The 18435-nt window shown below is 43.0% G+C and overlaps 1 protein-coding gene across 1 annotated transcript; it reads right to left on the reverse strand.

Annotated features, from left to right (window-relative positions):
* Window positions 1-158: 158 nt before the first annotated feature.
* LOC114584119 (membrane-spanning 4-domains subfamily A member 12-like) lies at window positions 159-12126 on the reverse strand. Its single transcript, XM_077932809.1, has 7 exons — window positions 10651-12126; window positions 9384-9622; window positions 6477-6596; window positions 5037-5093; window positions 2225-2362; window positions 1055-1177; window positions 159-637 (listed from the first exon to the last, which is right to left on the reverse strand). Exons 2-7 carry the CDS (start codon window positions 9588-9590, stop codon window positions 524-526), a joined length of 759 nt encoding a protein of 252 aa, XP_077788935.1. The 5' UTR covers window positions 9591-9622; window positions 10651-12126; the 3' UTR covers window positions 159-523.
* Between the last annotated feature and the right edge of the window lie 6309 nt (window positions 12127-18435).

Here is an 18435-nt window from a genome sequence, read left to right on the forward strand (position 1 = left end):
TGCAGTGGCTCCCTGTCTGTGGAATGCTCTCCCCAGAGAAGTTCACCTGCCGCCTTCATTACACACCTTTAGGCGTCAGGCAAAAACGTTCTTTTTTAACCAGGCCTTTGGTTGACCTGATTGACATCTTATGCCCTTTTAAAATGTGTGTGGGGGGGTGGGGGGTTATTGGGTGGTTGTTTTAATTTTGATTATGGATTTTGTGGTTTTATATTTTGATTTTATTCTGTAAACCGCCCCAAGACCTGAAGGTATAAAGCGATATATAAATTCAATAATCATAATAATCATAATAATAATCAGGTGTGCAACCCCCACCCCAACATCTGTGGTAATTCCATACCCTAACATTTTAGACTATTAATCAAATTGGGTAATCTACTAAAAATTGCAGCGGCAGCACATAGCCTGGGTGGATAGATATATTTATGGTGGGGGGGGGGGAGGGAGTTAATACATCAATAATATTTCACTTCCTGGCTTCTTGGAAGTGATATTTTTGATCACTTTTCTCTTGGGTTCTTTAGCAAGCCTCTTCCTTGGAAGAAAGTGCAGCACTGGTGGCTGGAGGAGCAGGGTTGCCTTCAGCAGGATTCATACCACCTTGATAGATGGTGTACTGCATGAAAGTTATGGCCTGAAACACACACAAACATACATGGTTATGATGGTGTCCTTTTTCCCATGTCACCATGATCTAAACAATTGCTCTAAATTCTTAAATCCCTCTGTAGCTGAACTCTACCAGTGCAAATGATACCACACTGATAAGGAACAGGGTCATTCAAGCCTTTTGCAGCCATATCAAATGCTATTGCTGTACATGGGGGGGGGGTGCATGAATAAGGAACAGAAGACTTCCTAGGCTCCATCAGACTCGTGGTCCAGAACCATTGTCCTCTACTGTAGAGGTGCAGCAGGTGATTCCAAGAGAGATGCAAAGGATCCTGTGGGAGCCTGAAGGCGTTTCTAAAACCCACAAATCAATATCTCCTCCATACCATATTTTCAATATGATCTGCTTAATTTCTGAGCAAGGCTTTCCAATGCTTACCCTCTCACTGTTACAGCAGACGGCCAGGCACCCAAAATGTGTTGTGGAAACTGCAATGCAGAACTCCAGGGAGGTGAACAAGAAGAGGAGGATTCCGAGACCAGTACCTATTTGGTAGCTTAGCTGCAAAGCAGAGGAGAAGGTGACATGACAACACGGACACAGCTCTGGGTACTAGAAAATCATCTCAGTGGTTTCAAGGCAGCTCATAAGAAAAATTCTGACCTGACAACACCAGTGAAAAATTCACGTGGAGAAGAGCTGGAGGCAGTGGTGACGACTATTTAGAATCGTTTGGGCAAGAGGTCATACTGACATACATCTGCCTCTTTGAATATAACACAGTAAGAAACAGGGCTGTGCAGCTGGGACCTTCTTAGTATGTTTGGATTTTGCAGCCTCACAAAGCAAATCTCCAGGCATACAGTGAATAGGATTTAGAAGGCCCCGATACGTGTGGTGCACACATAAGGCTAAAAACCTCATTTGTGCCTTGCCACCTGCATGAAGGCTGCTAATAGAGGATAGAACACAGAAGAACTATCCAGTGTACATTCTGATTGATATATTATCATGTTGCATGGCAGGTGAATCAGAAAAAAGTCTACTTAAGCTACACATATTAGTTTTGCTATTGACCCTTCTGTATCGTTGACTTTTGCCTCACACTTTCTTTTCAAAAGAAGCAGCTAAAGAGAATATCTTTAGCGCTGCTCTGGTTCACCAGAAGCGGCTTAGTCATGCTGGCCACATGACCCGGAAGCTGTACGCCGGCTCCCTCAGCCAATAAAGCGAGATGAGCGCCGCAACCCCAGAGTCGGTCATGACTAGACCTAATGGTCAGGGGTCCCTTTACCTTTACCTTTAAAGAGAATATCTGGGAGTTACTGTGTCAAAAAACAAAGACGCTATCAGCACTATACATTTAAAGCAGTACCATCCTACTTTAAACCATCACAACTTACCCAAAGAATCCCAGGAAGTTTTTTTAAGGGTGCCGAGAGTTGTTTGTCTTCCCAAAGAGCTACAATTCCTAGAATTCCCAGAGGCTGGTCTCTTGATGTGGGAACTGCTTGCAGCCCAAGCAAAGCTCAAGGTGGGTCTGGGTTTCTCTCCCTTTCTAAAGATTTTGCCCACAATGTCAACATTTTTTGGAACTTGTTCACTTACCTCACAAGAATATTTGCCCTGATTAAGATGACCACAATTTTTAAAAGCAGAATTTAGGGACAACTCCGTCAAATAGAGCACGATGCCAACTAATGCCATTATAGAACTTGTGATGTTCATTCCCACACTGCATTTCACCTGAAAGATACAATGAATCAGGAGACCCAAAAACAGAGGTCCATCTTCAAAGGCAAATAGTCTAATGAAGAGAGTCATACCCAAACAATGTGAAGCAAGATGCCTGTTTTGCAGGAGGCCTGAGTTCAAGCTGTAGTGAGGTTTTCATCAGAGGAAATAGAAATCTAAAGACCAATCTGAAGCAGTGTGAAGGATCTGTCAACCACACAAAACTGTGCAGGCTTCCTATTATTTGTATTTGTACTGAAGTTTGGAATGAACTAGTTCAGTTCAAATGAAGTTCACTGAATTAGTTCAAAAATCTCTAAACTTCACCTGAAAGTAGTTCCCATAACTGCTAGGTGAACAGAACATGAACAAAGTTCAAACTGGAGGTGCAAGGGAAGGAAAGAAGCCCCTGGGCACACATGGAGAGTAATATAACTGAGGACTCAGCTACACTGGCAAAGAAAAAATGCTTTATATGTGTTGTTTATGCATTCTAACACTAGATGGGGCTGTGGAGTCCCGCTTTTGCCAACCCAATTTCTCATACAAAATTTGCAATGCGTTTAACTGAAACGCTTCTTTGATGTGTCTAGATCCAGTCTGAGTCTATGAAACTGGATTTGATGTGCCTGGATAGCTCAGTTAGTTAGAGATCATGGTGCTGATAACACCAAGGTTGCAGGTTCAATCCCTGTATGGGACAGCTGCACATTCCTACATTGTAGGAGATTGAACTAGAAGATGCATAGTTCGCAGGTATGAGAACTTGCAAAGGGATGTCTGCAAAAGTGTTTGAGAAAACCCTCAAACAGCAGTACTTCAAGGACTGAGGTCTCTGTGTGTAGTTAGGCAAGCAAGGAGGGCATGTGTTCTACATAAAAAATTGCCCCTTCGTGCTCCCCTCTACCGTGTAGCCAGCAAGCAACGGTTGACATTCTTAGCCCCTGTAAACTCTACCAGGCTTTTATGCCCCCCCCCCAGCAACATAATGACACCCTCCCATGATTACCACCTGATTTACTTTACTTCTGCTGGATGCATTTAGGATTTAGAACCCCACTTATCTGGGAGCAAGTCCAGTTGAATTCAGTGGGGCTTACTTCTAAGTAGATGTGGTTAGGTTTGCACTACAATTCGCATTCACGGATGGAAAGAGTATGGTGATGCTGCATAAGGGCACTTTTAAAAAGTTGGGTAACCAAAAGCAGGAGAGAAGTGACAGAGAAGCTATGTTTCTGAGCACAATTCAAAGTGTTGGTGCTGACCTTTAAAGCCCTAAACAACCTCGGTCCAGTATATCTGAAGGAGCTTCTCCACCCCCATTGTTCAGCCCAGACACTGAGGTCCAGCGCCGAGGGCCTTCTGGCGATTCCCTCACTGCAAGAAGCCAAGTTACAGGGAACCAGGCAGAGGGTCTTCTCGGTAGTGGCGCCTGCCCTGTGGAACGCCCTCCCACCAGATGTCAAAGAGAACAACAACTACCAGACTTTTAGAAGACATCTGAAGGCAGCCCTGTTTAGGGAAGCTTTTAATGTTTAATAGACTATTGTATTTTAATATTCTGTTGGAAGCCCCCAGAGTGGCTGGGGAAGCCCAGCCAGATGGGCGGAGTATAATTATTATTATTATTATTTATTATTATTATTATTATTATTATTATTATTATTATTATTATTATTATCATCATCATCATCATCATCCCTCAATGGGCTGCTACCTTTTCTGTGATTTCCTAGGGAGCTGCAGTACCAAACGGCACGGCACTGAAGATCAAGCCAGTGGCGGAGATTCATGCTCCGGCATGGGGGGGGGATGGGGGTGAAGAGCAGGCGGGAGCATGGCTGGCACGTGTCCTGGGGGGGGGTGACGCGCTGCCTGCGGGGGTGTGGCCGCGATGGGTGCCTGCGGGGGTGTGGCAGGGGGGCAGCCGCAATGGCACCCCACCGGGATCACGCTGCTGGGGGCGGTGTGCTCCCCCTGCACCCCTCTTCCTCCACCAGTGGATCAAGCCACAGGCTCTTCTTTCTAAGAGCTGCTCTGGTGCTCAGGCAGCAAGGGGTCTGGGCCCTGGAACAAGATCCCCACTTTGAATCTCATGGTAGCACCTTCCAACCAGGGTTAGGATCAAGACGCGTTACTTGAAGGAACCTCGGCTACCCTCTGTTCTAGGCTGGCTGCAGATCTCGAGCACCAGTCTGACAGGCTGCTTTGGTTTATGATAAATGCACATAAGAATAGTGTAGACAGTTACTATAGTGCCCCTCCAGAGAACCTTTCAATTGCACATTCGTTATTATTTGTTCTCATGATGCTGTTGGGACAGTCACACATGATCCTGCTTTCACATGTTTGCACGTGCAAACATTTTGAGGAAGTAAGACTGTATCGTTTCCAATCAGTGCATATCTTGTAACTTCCTGCTTGTAACTTTTGCCCTGCTTTTGCTATGCTATAGCCATTCAGACAGCAATAGTGCAATAGCATTAGGGAAGCACCACAGAACAAACTCATGCAGAATAAACCCATCACTAATACACTATTATTATGGCAAGACCACGCTGCAGAACCACCTGCAATAAAAAATCGGTCTGGAGGGGGCCATATACCCAGACATGTAACAAGAAGGCTAAGTTATTTGTTTGTTTACACAGCAACACAAACGAGGAGGGAATGGTGTGTATCTCACCAGGCTTGTATTAAGATGTTTCTCAGCTGACACAGCCAGGGATCCAGAAACAATGAACTATTCAGGAGAAGAAAAAGAAAAGATCATTTGGGTTGTTCACTAAAAAACAACAACATTTTCCTTAGTCCCAACATCTCAGTGCTTTGGGACTGATGTCAGATAATAGAATACTTTCTTCTTTTACCAAAGAACAGCCAACTATTGGCTTTCTGACTATCTCTCCAACATAAATGCATTGAAAACTGACAAGGAGATTTGTTCATTGGTTTTAATTAAAATGTTCTTGAACATGTGAATACGGCTTTGACATAAGATTCCCCTCTTCCTGGTGAACCATGTGTGCCAGTCCTTTGCAGTCCTGTGCAGAGAACTAAGCACCATTGCTGCAAAGGCTTTGCCCAAGTTTTCCTGGATGGGGCAGGATGACTTATCTGCGTCAACCAAAAGCATTGCTTTTGGTAAACAAATGGAACTAAAAAAAACTTTCTACATTTCTTGGGAAAGCCCTCCCGGGATAGTACAACTTGGTTTCAATCTGCACTATATATATTTAAAACTGTGTTATAGTCACTTTAAATAGTCATGCCCCTCCATCAAAGACTCCTGGGAACTGCAGCTTGTCAAGGGAGCTGAGAGTTAAGGGTGCGGTGCACAGAGCTACAATTCTCTGAGTGGTTTAACAATCAGTTCCTCTTCCCATGGAACAGTGGGAACTGTAGGTCTGTGAAGGGAATAGGGGTCTCAGAGGCCTTAGCAAAGCATTTTTGTTTGCCAGACAGAATAACCCCTCCTCTCTTGCTCCCCTGCACTGTTCAGGGGGTTATTGTCACCTTTTTGAGCAAATTTGGGGAGGGTGGGGGCATGGGAAGGTGGAGAGCGAAGGAAGTCTCATTGTGCCAGTATGAATCCTGACACTGGCTTCCACTAGTGCAATAGCTTAGTTGACTCCAGCCTACAGACTTCACTTCTACATGAAAGAGCAAATGCTTTTGGGGACACCACTGGGGTGGAGGCAAGCAGGTTTCCTGCATCAGCACATTTCCTTCATCTATGTCTATTCCATTTCGCAGAACTATAAGGATATGTGTGCGTGCACACGCATGCATGAGAGAGAGAGAGATTATGACTTATTACTAGCTATTAGTTCTCAATACAAAAAAAGTCAGCAATTGAATAGGAACATAATGGAGACTTCCTCTCCAAGGTCAAAGCTGTGTGCACACATCATACACCTAAAGCACCCCCCCCCCCGAAAAATGGGAACTGTAGTTTACCCTGCATGGAGCTACAATTCCTAGCACCCTTAAACTACAATTTAGGATGGTTGGGGGTGTGTGGAGGATGTGCTTTAAATGTGAATTATATGTATGCAGCCCAAAATTTCATGACCATGGACACTGAAACAGACTGGTTCTCAAAGACAAATAACCAACTACTTACAAATAGTCCAGCCCAGAATGGATAACCTCCAAGAGCAGCAAAAACCCTATGGTAAGGTAAAAGGACAAGGGAGACCGCCCCAAAGCCAATGTGTACCAATCCAATCATGATCTGGATAACCTGGGAGAGAAAATTACACAAACAAGATCAAACAGTTTCCTGAGCCCTGATAAGAGGTAAAAAAACCCAAACCCTGAATAATGACTTCAAGCTGCCACACAGAAAAATAGTAAAGAGCATCTCAGGTCCCTAGATTGTGTGAGGAATATCCTCCTCTAAGTCCTTGTAATGGTGTCTGATAATTTGAACCTTTTCTATGGTTTATTCCTGTAGCTCGTGGCATCAATGAATGTGGCATAATTTGATATAAAGAGACCCCCATCATGGAGCTACCTTTAACCCTGGTTACTAGTCTTTATTTTAAACATGCCCTGGAAGGTATGAGTAGATATCCTGACCTTGTAAACACTTAATGTAAATATCAGCACACAAATTCTGTGTTACAGGGGTGCCAACCTTTTTTTTTGGGGGGGGGGAGGTAAGCTCCACCCCACATAAAGTTGCATGCACAACATTTGAATGGCAATGCCCATCAACTGGGGGGCAGCCCCCTCAAATATTTTATTGGGGGCAAAAAGAATTCGGCCCCTGGGCATGGGCTCCTATGCTGTGTTACTAGTAATGTTCGACTATTACCTCCTGTAGGAAAAAATGGGGTTTTGCATAGAATCTTCCTCCAAAGGTAAACAAAATAGCAAACAGGCAGAAACTTGGATATAAACAATGGCATAAAGCAGAAGTTTTCAACCTTTTTGAGTCCATGGCTCTCTTGACCAACTGCATTCTTTCTGCAGCACCCCTATGGGACTCAGGAGCCCAGTTATGTCACCCCTTCCTTGCAGAGCTGGCAGCCTCTCACCCTTTTTCAAACAGCCTCCCTTGTGGAGTGTTCCCTCAGCCTCCTCTCCTCTCCCCTAGCTGCCACCCTTGGTCTCTGAGCTGAAAACAGAGGTGCCTCCCTGAGGCACCATTCGCTTGCAGAGCTCATAGCCAGGGCTGTTGCAACAAACAGCTGCACAAGCCTTTGGGAGGCAGAGAAGTGAGAGGGCATCAGAGGAGGCAGGTAAGGAAAGAAGGACAGAAGCCAGTGTTGCCCGTGGCACCCATGATCATCATTCAAGGCACCCCAGGGTGCCATGGCACACTGGTTGAAAAGCACTGTCATAAAGGAATAAAGGACACTCATCCAAAAAGAACCCTCTTTTTTGAACATTGGTTCAACCCCCCCCCAAAAAAAACCCCCTTAAACCCCAGGTTTTCAGTGGTTGGGTAGCTGAAAGCTACACCAGGACCCCATCTTTGCTTCTCAATGATCTCAAGGATCAGTTGTATGTTTCACTGAACACAGACCAAAAGAATGAGAGATATTTTAAGGGAAGTGCTTAACTCTTGCAGGAGGCACAGATTTCTGATCTCTGACTTTGTGTTTGATTAGGCCTCAGGATAAGGTATGCATTGCTTTTTCTTCATAGTATGGATACCATGGCAAATTGTCATGCCCACTCTTGAGGTTTTGGGGATAGTTAGGGATCCTATTAGCTCTCAAGATCAAGATGCATATGCTATGTGATTTGCTGCCCACTTATTGTGTAACTCTGCTGTCTGAAAGCAACACCCATATACTGTCACATTAATTTAAATTAATAAATCAATCTTTGTTTATTTCCTGGTGTATGAACTTCTTTATGGTACATAAGGTTAAGGGTAAACACATTTATAGCAGAAAAACATTGCATTCCAGCAAATGTTCCTAAACCTCTTGGGGAATACACATGAGTGCTGGACACAAATGTGGGTTCAAACACACCCCACATAACACCCTGTTTTTCCACTGGCTGACAACATTATTTATATTCTTCTCTTTTAAAGCAAGGAGTAGTGTCATCACTTTGTGAAGTAAGGCTATGTCCCTAACAGTTCCACAATTCTGAAACAAATGGGTTCACTAACTGTAGCACCAGAAATGTGATTTATTTAATTGAATGCTCTTGTCAGTTGATATACATTGATGCCTCTACCTGCCCTGTTAAGACTCGTATTTTAGAACACTGATCCCACATTAGAGGCAAAATCAGAGAGGCTCCGTTGGTTGAACACTTCATTGAACAAAACCACGCTTGTGATGTCTTTCACTTTTTTGTTGTAAAGCACATATCTTCAGCTCACATGTTAATGTGTCCAGATTACTTTCCCAGATGGAGTCCAAGTATATTTATAAACTCAATACACTAATTAAATTCAACATTAGAATTTGCAGGATTCATGTAATAACATGCAGCTGTGTTTGTGGGCTTTCCGCCGCTATGTCTTTAAATTCCACCGCCATGTTTCCTAAGGAGATTTAACCAACTGAAGGATATCGTGCTCTTTCTATGCTCCTTCCAGTGGAAACATGCAGATGGGGACAGGTAAGTTTCTATAGAGATTTCTTGTATTAGGGGGACTGGGGGTATTAACTATGTATGTGTGAATAGACTACTTATTGTCTCACCTTTATTCTTGTAGATATACCCCTGCGTTAAGTCGTTTACATACTGTCTTCTCCTCTGTTTTGTAGAGGAATATTGTCTTCTTGTAAACTGAACACTTTGCATTGCCATTTGCCAGGGACTAGTTCATCAGTAATACTCTTTACTTAAATATTCCATTGAATAAGTCACCCAGCCAGCCCAAGCATTTTTAAATACATCTAACAAATCCACATTGGGTAAGAGAATAATTAAGACCATCCTTTGCATTACCCTCTTGAACCTGTTGATAAGATTAGTCTTTTCTGCACTGACATCACTCTTGCAGGGAAACCACTGAACATAAGCCTGAACATGAGCAAATCTCAATTTCACTTACCCCCAGAGATTTGGTCTCTACATAGCGGAGTGTCTCCATGGCTCCCAGCTGCCCGTTCTGCTGAGGCTGGTTATCAGGGCCTCCAAGCTGCTGACCTCCATAGAGAGCTGTCTCTGGTAGTTGGAGAACAGTATTTGAGGCCCCCTGGCCTGCCTGGTTTATGTTGTTACAATTTGGGGGAAGGAACACTATGGTTCTGTTAGCCATTGCTGCTGGATCTGTTGCCTTCTCTGAGATGTCTGTAAAAACAACCCTTATCAACAAATAAATGAACTCTGAGGCTGTAAAATGGAGGGGTGGAAATGGAAACAAGAGGAGGATGTGAACAACCAGGTGTGAAAGAGGACAGAGTGTGAAAGAAGGAAGACAAAGAACTTGGAGGAAGCATGAAGGGCCGAATGGTCTGAGGAAGAGGAAATACTAATGTTCCTGCAGCTGCTACTCTACCATCTTACTTCTCTGTTTCATTTAATTTCATTGTACACAGGTTGTACATTGACAATAAAGGTATTATTAACACACACACACACACACACACACACACACAGCCAGAGGCGTCAAATTGTGCCCAACATTGGAAGGTAAGAGAGAGGAGGATGGATGGGACGAGCTGGGTGGAAGGGCTCGGCCTCTTCCGCCCCCTCAAGATTGGGGTTGCCCAGCCCCATCCCAAAGACTTGGTGGGGGGGAGGTTGAAGATGCCCTGGCCCTATAGACCTTGTGCCTAGGCATTTAACACTTCCACCTCCAGTTCTCCTTTCCCACCAGGTCTGCTGTTGAGCCAGGAAGACTCACTGAGAGAGAATCACCCTCCACGGAAGCTATAACTGCTTAGAAACTTGAACACCTACTCGAGTAAGCACAACTGTTGTGGGTGCATTCACTTGAGGGTAGCCCTTTGTACTGGTTCCAGAGGAACTAGCAGGGATGCCACCTGAGACAGAATCGTAAGGTGCGTCACAATATCTGCCTATACAGGCCATTCCCATTTTGATTGGCCAATACCTCCCCAAACTGAGATTCTGGAGAGTGACCACACTTGCCCAGTGGATGAATTCTCAGATAAAAGACCTTCTACATGCTCTGCTTTGGTTGAACTAGTAACTTCTGTTCCCTAGAGGGGTCATGGCTGTTCAGTAGTGAGGAGAAAGACCTCTGCATGTTATCACAAGCACCCTGTTATTCCTTCAAGCTTTTCAGAACTGAGCCCTGGATCAAATCAAGCACACACACCCAAATTCATTTAACTCAGTCAAACTGTACTTACACAACACTTCTGGATGAGCTTCTTCTCAGCCTGCCAGGGTGAATGGGATGCTGAGAATAAAATGGAAGTGGGGTGGTATTTATTCAGTTTCAGGCAGAACCTATTCAGGATGTGGTCACATCATCTACCAGCACAAACCACCTGTGCTTCCTGACACAGGCCCTGGAAACATTGCAGCCATCCATTCTTAACCAAGTTATTGTAAGTGAAGTCAAAGCTGTAATATCTTCAAAATAAGTTTCCAGGTGTTCTTCCTCCCTGCAGAAGAATTGTTAGCACAATAAGATCCTTTTTCCAACTGTCAATTTACATGCTCTTTTCACTTAAAAACTTGTAGTGAGGGTCAGCTGACAGATGTCTATTGAGTTTCTTATCAGAAAGTTCACAATATTCATAGTACTGAATGCCCCCATACCTTCTGCCATTGTTGTGATCAAGGTATTAACAGACAATTTAATTTGATTGAAAATTCTTTAGTTAATTATCATAGCTAGTATTCAGCACCCTGTACTGATTATTCCACTACAGCTGAGCTAAAATTTCCCAACAAATAATTTTCTGACAATTTTTTGATAACTTTAAGTGAGCTGAAACTTCTCAGAATAAGTTTTAAAAACAACAACAATAACTGTTCATAAATTTTACCAACCCTCACAAGAATATTTGACAACCCTTCCTTTTCACTCTTTCCAAATGTCTGCACAGGTGTTCAGTAGTTTAGGATGCAAAAAAGAGAGAGTAAAGAACCCCTGGATGGTTAAGTCCAGTCAAAGGCGACTATGGGGTGTGGCGCTCATCTCGCTTTCAGGCCAAGGGAGCTGGTGTTTGTCCACAGACAGCTTTCCAGGTCATGTGGCCAGCATGACTAAACCGCTTCTGGTGCAATGGGACACCATGACGAAAACCAGAGTGCACGGAAACACCGTTTACCTTCCCGCCACAGCAGTACTTATTTATCTACTTGCACTGGCGTGCTCTTGAACTGCTAAGTTGGCAGGAGCTGGGACTGAGCAACGGGAGCTCACTCTGTTGCGGGGATTCGAACCGCCAACCTTCTGATCGGCAAGCCCAAGAAGCTCAGTGGTTTAGACCATAGCGCCACCCGTGTCCCCTCCTAATCCAAACCATGTTCCAAGTAGCCATTCCACGAATCTGCTTCTCTCCAAGACATAGGCCATTTTTTTCTACAAAAGTTTATTGCATGAAAAATATTCAAGCTGTACATGCACTCGAGGTTGTTTTCTGTACTTGACTTTGCATCAAGCTCTTTTGTTGAAAAGCATGAGAAACTCTTTTAATAAGCACTGTAGCAAGATGCCCATTCCCCGTTTTCACTGCTTTATTTGGTGCTGACTAAAGGAGCAATTTTCACTATTTTCAGGAGACAGGGGAAAGTTCAACAGCAGGGGACTCACCAGTCCTCCTCTGTCTCCTTCATTCCGCCTAGGGCCAAGCTGAAATTTCTCTAGTGCCCCAGAACAACATAATTCTGTGGGACATCTTGCATTTCTTAGTACAGAAAGAATGGATCTGATGTGTAGAGATTTTTCCTGTTCTGATTAATTCAAGAGTGTTCTAGAAGGTTTCTTTCTATGTGAAAGAAACAGGCAGAAGGTTTCTCTTGTTTGGGTTATCCCTTCCGAGAAACTGAGTACAGCTAGTTTAAACTGCTTCTGTTATCTTTCTCTCAAGGTCATGTTGACTATAATAGTGAGGTCAGAAGGAGCCTGAGCTTTCAACTCACTTTCTATCTCTCTTCCTTCTGATGTGGTGTTGTGTACATAGTATGCTTAGTGTTAAGTTTTAGCCTTGTTATAAGTTTATAAGTTTTTGTAAGTGCTGCAACTGGATTTTTTTATGTGCCAATCCTGAATGTATTGGATTTGTGACCATTACGCTCATTTGCCTTCAGTAGCAGTAAAGCTCTGCTGGATGAAGTACAATTGCCTCTGGTCTATTTTTTGGAAATCCTGGAATGTGTTCAAGTTTGTCCTCCTCCACACAGCACAGCATTCTGGTGGGTGGGTGGGAGGGAGATGGTATTATCTCCCCATCCCAACTGTTCCACAAAATGATGCTACTTTATGACATAGGCAATCTGAAACCTGAAGATTGAGACCCAAGCTATCTTGAATGTCTTATTTTGAACTACTTTGTTTTCTTTCTTATCTTATCTTTATTATTGCTATTATTATTCAAACAAGCAAGCAAGCAAGCAAGCAAACATAACATCAGGCTAAGAGTAATAATAAGAACAGTCATAAAAGCAGGAAGAATAAAATTACAAGATAATAAAATCATAATCATAATAGAAAGCTTAAGAAAGAATGATGGGTGTCTATATATTCCATAGTGGAACGTAAGGTTCATATTTGTACCAAACATAGCAAATAATCATGAATGTCAACAAATAAACTCATATTTAGTGGGAATGTGCCATCCATGAGATTGTAACAGAAGGATGGATTTGTACATTTCAGTTCTCTCAGTGTCTTTATATTCTAATATTAATTTCAGTTCACATTTGTGCATCAATTTGTGATAATTATTATTTTTTAAATACTCATGAAAATATTGCAACATTTTAGTGCAAATTTCTCATAATATACACATTTTTATGAGTTTTAAAGTACACATTTTTGCAAAAAAAATCTCATAACATAATAATTTTTTATATAGCAATTTCACTAATATTTTAATGCACATTTCTCCCTAATATATACATTTTTATAAGCATTATTTGAGGGGAGAAGTGCATCACAAAATTTAGAAAAGTGTGAATTTTGAAGGATGACAGTGGTTGTTTTTGTTTTTGGTTCTTATATCATTTTGGAAAATGTGAATTTGATAGGCTTTAAATGTGAACTGAATCAAATTTTCCCTCCATCCCTAATAAGAATACATATGCCATTCCTTCTAGTATTTAACCCAGAGAAGCTAACAGGAGAAGCAGTAAAAACAAAACAAAACAAGGTGCAGTATAATCATAAATGTACAGGTGAAACAGATTATTAAAATATGTCACACAGAGGTTGGAAGATTTTACACATTAAAAACTAGCAGCACTAAGACAGAAAGATGTTATGTGATAGAAGGTTGTCCAGACAAAAGCATTTTCAGTTTGTGCTGGAAAGATGCAGGCAGATGTTGACAGGGAGAGCATGATAGCATATAAATCTTCTGTGCAAAGACACATTTGCAGGTATCCTCTTCCACCATCCCACCCCTGAAGATGATTCCCTGGTGAAACAGCTAACACAACATCCAATATCGTTAGCCAAGATCGCAAATTCTATTAAATCATTCAGAAGCAGAAGCAGCATAAGTTTACTCTTGTAAAAGAGAATTGTCTAGCAAGACTGTGGAATCGTAATCATAACAACATACATAAGGAATGCTCTTGGACCAGACTAGTTATTTCCCAATCTGATGCCTCTCCAAAGAGATCTGCTCAAGAATGATAAACATGGACTTGGTTTCTTAGGCAGCATAAGATACCATGTTGTTATGAGTTTGGGGAGGGCAGACCCCCCTCCCCTAATCTCTACGTTCAGTGAAGGGTCAGACATTGAGCAGACTCATATATTGATGAATTTAGCAAGGGCTGGGCATAACACCAGGATAACTTCTTCATGAGCCTACAGATGACTTGCTGAGGATGGTTTGTTGATGCAACACTGGTGCTGATGGACTGCATGCCATCAGCCAGGAAGAAGGCTCTGCCAAGCACACAGGGAGAAGTTGCCAGGGTAGCAGGGAATATGAGTCACCACAGGGAGCGGTGCCCTTTGCGAGAGGCTTTTGAAATGGAGGTTACAGAGAGACTGGAAGCAGAAGGGGAGGAGTTGTTTTCTACAAAGGCTGCTGAGAACAAGATGGAGGAAGCAGGCAGAACTTCATGTGCGCTGGCTGTGAGAAGCTGCCCTGCGAGGCTGGAGGCCATGACTGGCTGCTGCTCTGCTTTGGATGCAAGAGAGGAGCAAGAAAGGACACTCTTGGAATGTAATGTTCTTTTTTAAAATATTTTTTATTTATCAAATTTTTCAAAAATAACAATAAAGGAAAAACATTCCATCCAAAATTTACATCCAGTTCTAGTCTTCATACTTTTAGACTTCCCTCAGCCTGTCTGGAAATTTTCCATATTATCACAATTATTCACATTTCTTCTATCATATTGTTTTTTAACCCTAACCATAATAATCTTAACAAATTTATAAAACAATATTTCTCTCCATTATTATCACAGAGCTTCTTGAAAACCTACAAACGTTAATTGTCCTTCACATATAGAGGAATGTAATGTTCTGCCCTTCTTCCGTTGAAGGCTTCAGATGTAAATATGTGTAAAATAAACCATATTTCTTATCATCTCCACTGTGCCTCATTCCAAAGGAACACAAGCTCTAAAGTGCCAAGACTTCTGGAATCTCTTGTAACAATATAGTTTATGCAACATCTTGCAAAAGTAGATAATCAGGAAGCCTGTTATCTGTTCTACTTCTTTCTTTTCCCTTTGTTGGAATTATATAATTTCAAACGTTATTTACTGTCTATGTTATGACAGTACAGTCAAGCCTCTTCTTACGTCCGCCTCCGCTTGCGTCCATTTCGCCCAACATCCACGGCAAACCAGGAAATAACCGGCGGGTTTGCCGCCATTTGGGAAAGCACAGAAGTGGGCAATCGCCGCCCATGCCTGGGAACAATGGCGCCTCTCCCAGCAACCCATTTCGACTTCCAGATGGGCCTCTGGAATGGATTGTGGTCATGAGTAGAGGTTCCACTGTATGCTATTGTGCATTTTTATTGGTTATTTTCTTATCATGTAATAATTGAGAGTAGGGCAGGTGGAACTGAGATCATCCTCACCCATTAGTTAATATGTTGAATTGAATTTTCCACACACTCAGACAGGAGCAGGCAGCTTCTGTTCTATAGAAGGTAGAGGCTTCTAAATGTGGCCAAAACACCCTGTTATTCAAACCTTGCAGAACTGTGCCCAAGATGAAAATTAATTTGACTTCCTCTGAAAGTACTGATGTACATTTCTTGTACATTTAGTACATTTCTTGGTGTTTTTGTTCTCAGCTTCCAAGCATATGTACAATCTAACCAATAAATAATAAGAAGTGAAAGCAGTGCTTCAGGTGGTACTAAAGTGGAAGCAGGATGGCTTTTAAAAATATATGCAGGAACCACAATTACCACACCTGACATTTTCTAGAAAATGACCTACAGGAAAAACACGAGAAACTTCCAGTAGGCTCAGCCAGAAGAAGGCTTAAAATCACAAGCAGGTTATTTAAATATCATAAATGTGTTGTTGGCAACAGGGTTCCCCTCCCCAAAGGGTAAATCTGGATTAGATGGGTTAAAAATACAGGCTAACTGATGATGTTATGTGAGTGCTGTGAAAAACTTGCATGAGGGGCACCGATCTCAACACAAACACCCATCTAGAAGCACCCTTAGACTGAATTTGAGCACTGATTCTTTGCTTATTCAGAGATATTCTTTTTTCATCTTACCATACAGCAGTACCTCGTGTTATGTTCTGAGGTTCTCACCCTGGGCCAGCAGGGGGATACTGTAGATAGTTATGCAAATGAAGGATCAAAAGTGACGTTCAGTGATTGGATAGTTTGTATGGAAATGAAGGATCGAAAGTGATGTTCAGTGATTGGATAGTTTTAGAAAGTTGTTACAGTAACGAGGTTCTGACTGAGCAGGCTGACTGAGCTCTTCAGTTCAGTTCTGTTCCAGCTTACAAATAAAGAGCTGCTTTGGAAGAATCGCTGTGTCGTCTGATATGCTCACTCACAACTTAACACTGGCGACGAGGATGGGATCGATGGACATCAGAGCACAGCCAGATGCGGCCACCCTCTGAACTGAGCTGAATCACTGAGCTGAATCACTGAGTGAAATCACTGAACAGAACCAATTCAGAGCTGACTGTTCTGGCTAGAGCACTGTGTTCCATCCATCACCCTTCACGCCGGCATCGGAATCATGGCTTCACTTGTGCCTCTACCGCCGTTTGCGCCAGCCTCTGAATCATGGGACTCCTACCTTGCTCGGTACAGGCTAACTGATGATGTTATGTGAGTGCTGTGAAAAACTTGCATGAGGGGCACCGATCTCAACATAAACACCCATCTAGAAGCACCCTTAGACTGAAGTGTGGGGGTGGGGAACCAAGTACACCTTAACAAAATTTGCCATATACTAGTTCCCCAAATCTGGGCGGACTAATTTGCATGATATGCAAATTATTTGCTAATTATACAAATCATGTGTTGGGCTAGGAAATGTTTAAACAGCCGCTCTTAGCTCCCAGACTCCAACGCCAAACCATTTCTTGAAACGGATGGTTCAGTTTTCTTTGACACTTTTGGATGCAACATGTATTTGAACTGTGGTTCGGGGGGCTTGGCCCCTGATGTGTGCCTGCCAGGTGCTCTGATTTGCCAGCCTCCCAGGGCAGTGAGTCTTTGAAACTAAGAGCCTCAGTGTGTCTCTTGCGATGTCAAGTACCCTTTCGTCCCCAATCTGTGCTCAAGCCAGCAACTGAGTGCTGCTGTGTTGTCTAATTCAACCCCGCTTAAAAGAAAACTTATTGCCCTTCGAGTTTACGCATGTATGGTAACAGATGTGAAAAGTCCTAGTCCCATTTTCGCTCCAATATGTGTGGTGGTCAGGGGTGGAGCCAGGAGGTGGAATCACACTCCTCTTCAACATGTTCACTCCTCACCTCAGCTGTATACAGTGGTACCTCAGCTTAAGAACTTAATTCGTTCTGGAGGTTCATTCTTAACCTGAAACTGTTTTTAACCTGAGGTACCACTTTAGCTAATGGGGCCTCCCGCTGCTGCCGCTGCCACTGCACAATTTCTGTTTTCATCCTGAAGCAAAGTTCTTAACCCGAGGTACTATTTCTGGGTTAGCGGAGTCTGTAACCTGAAGCTTCTGTAACCTGAGGTACCACTGTACTCATGTTTGCTCCATGCTTATAATCGGCTGAGATCCAGCTTCTTCGACATCTTTTAGAAGTTGTGGTTCTCTTGACTGGTTTTGTTGTCCTTGTTCTTGCTTCTACGAGCTCCTACGAGTCTATCCTTCCTAGTGGAGATTGGATAGGCAGACACTTGGAAACACAACTTCCGAGTCCTTCAGCTGAAGTGCCATGCACAGGGGAGCCTATTAAACACTTTGCTGGATTTGTGGTCCTTGGAAGAAGATGAAGCTGTCTTCCCACATGCCTGCCTCACAGCTCTGGAACAGTCTGGGCAAGAGCCTGCAGTATTTGCATCTAGCCTTGCCTATAGCCTGTTGTGGAGCTGCGAAAGAGGCAAGCATTGGAGACAGCTTCATCTCCCACCAGCAATTAAGGCCCCAAATACAGGAGAGTCTGTGTCCATCAGAACTTGTCCAGGGAGGTGCAGGCATCTAAGCACGTTTAGCAGCTTTTTGTGATACTGGTGGCACTATGCTCTGTGTAACCAAGTAAGGTGGTTTTATGTTTACTGAAAATAGATGGGATAGTATTAGATCCTCCTTAATGAAGGAGGAAGGCATCTTACTCTATCCCAGCTCTATTTGAGCACTGATTCTTTGCTTATTCAGAGATATTCTTTTTTCATCTCACCATACAGCGGTACCTCAGTTTAAGAACAGTCCTGTTCGGTTCGGTTTACGAACTCTGCAAAACCTGAAGTAGTATCCTGGTTTGCGAATTTTACCTCAGTCTAAGAACAGAAACCGAATGGTGGAAGAGCACCA

This window comes from Podarcis muralis, chromosome 1 (assembly GCF_964188315.1).
Source record: "Podarcis muralis chromosome 1, rPodMur119.hap1.1, whole genome shotgun sequence".
Classification (NCBI taxonomy): Eukaryota; Metazoa; Chordata; class Lepidosauria; order Squamata; family Lacertidae; genus Podarcis; species Podarcis muralis.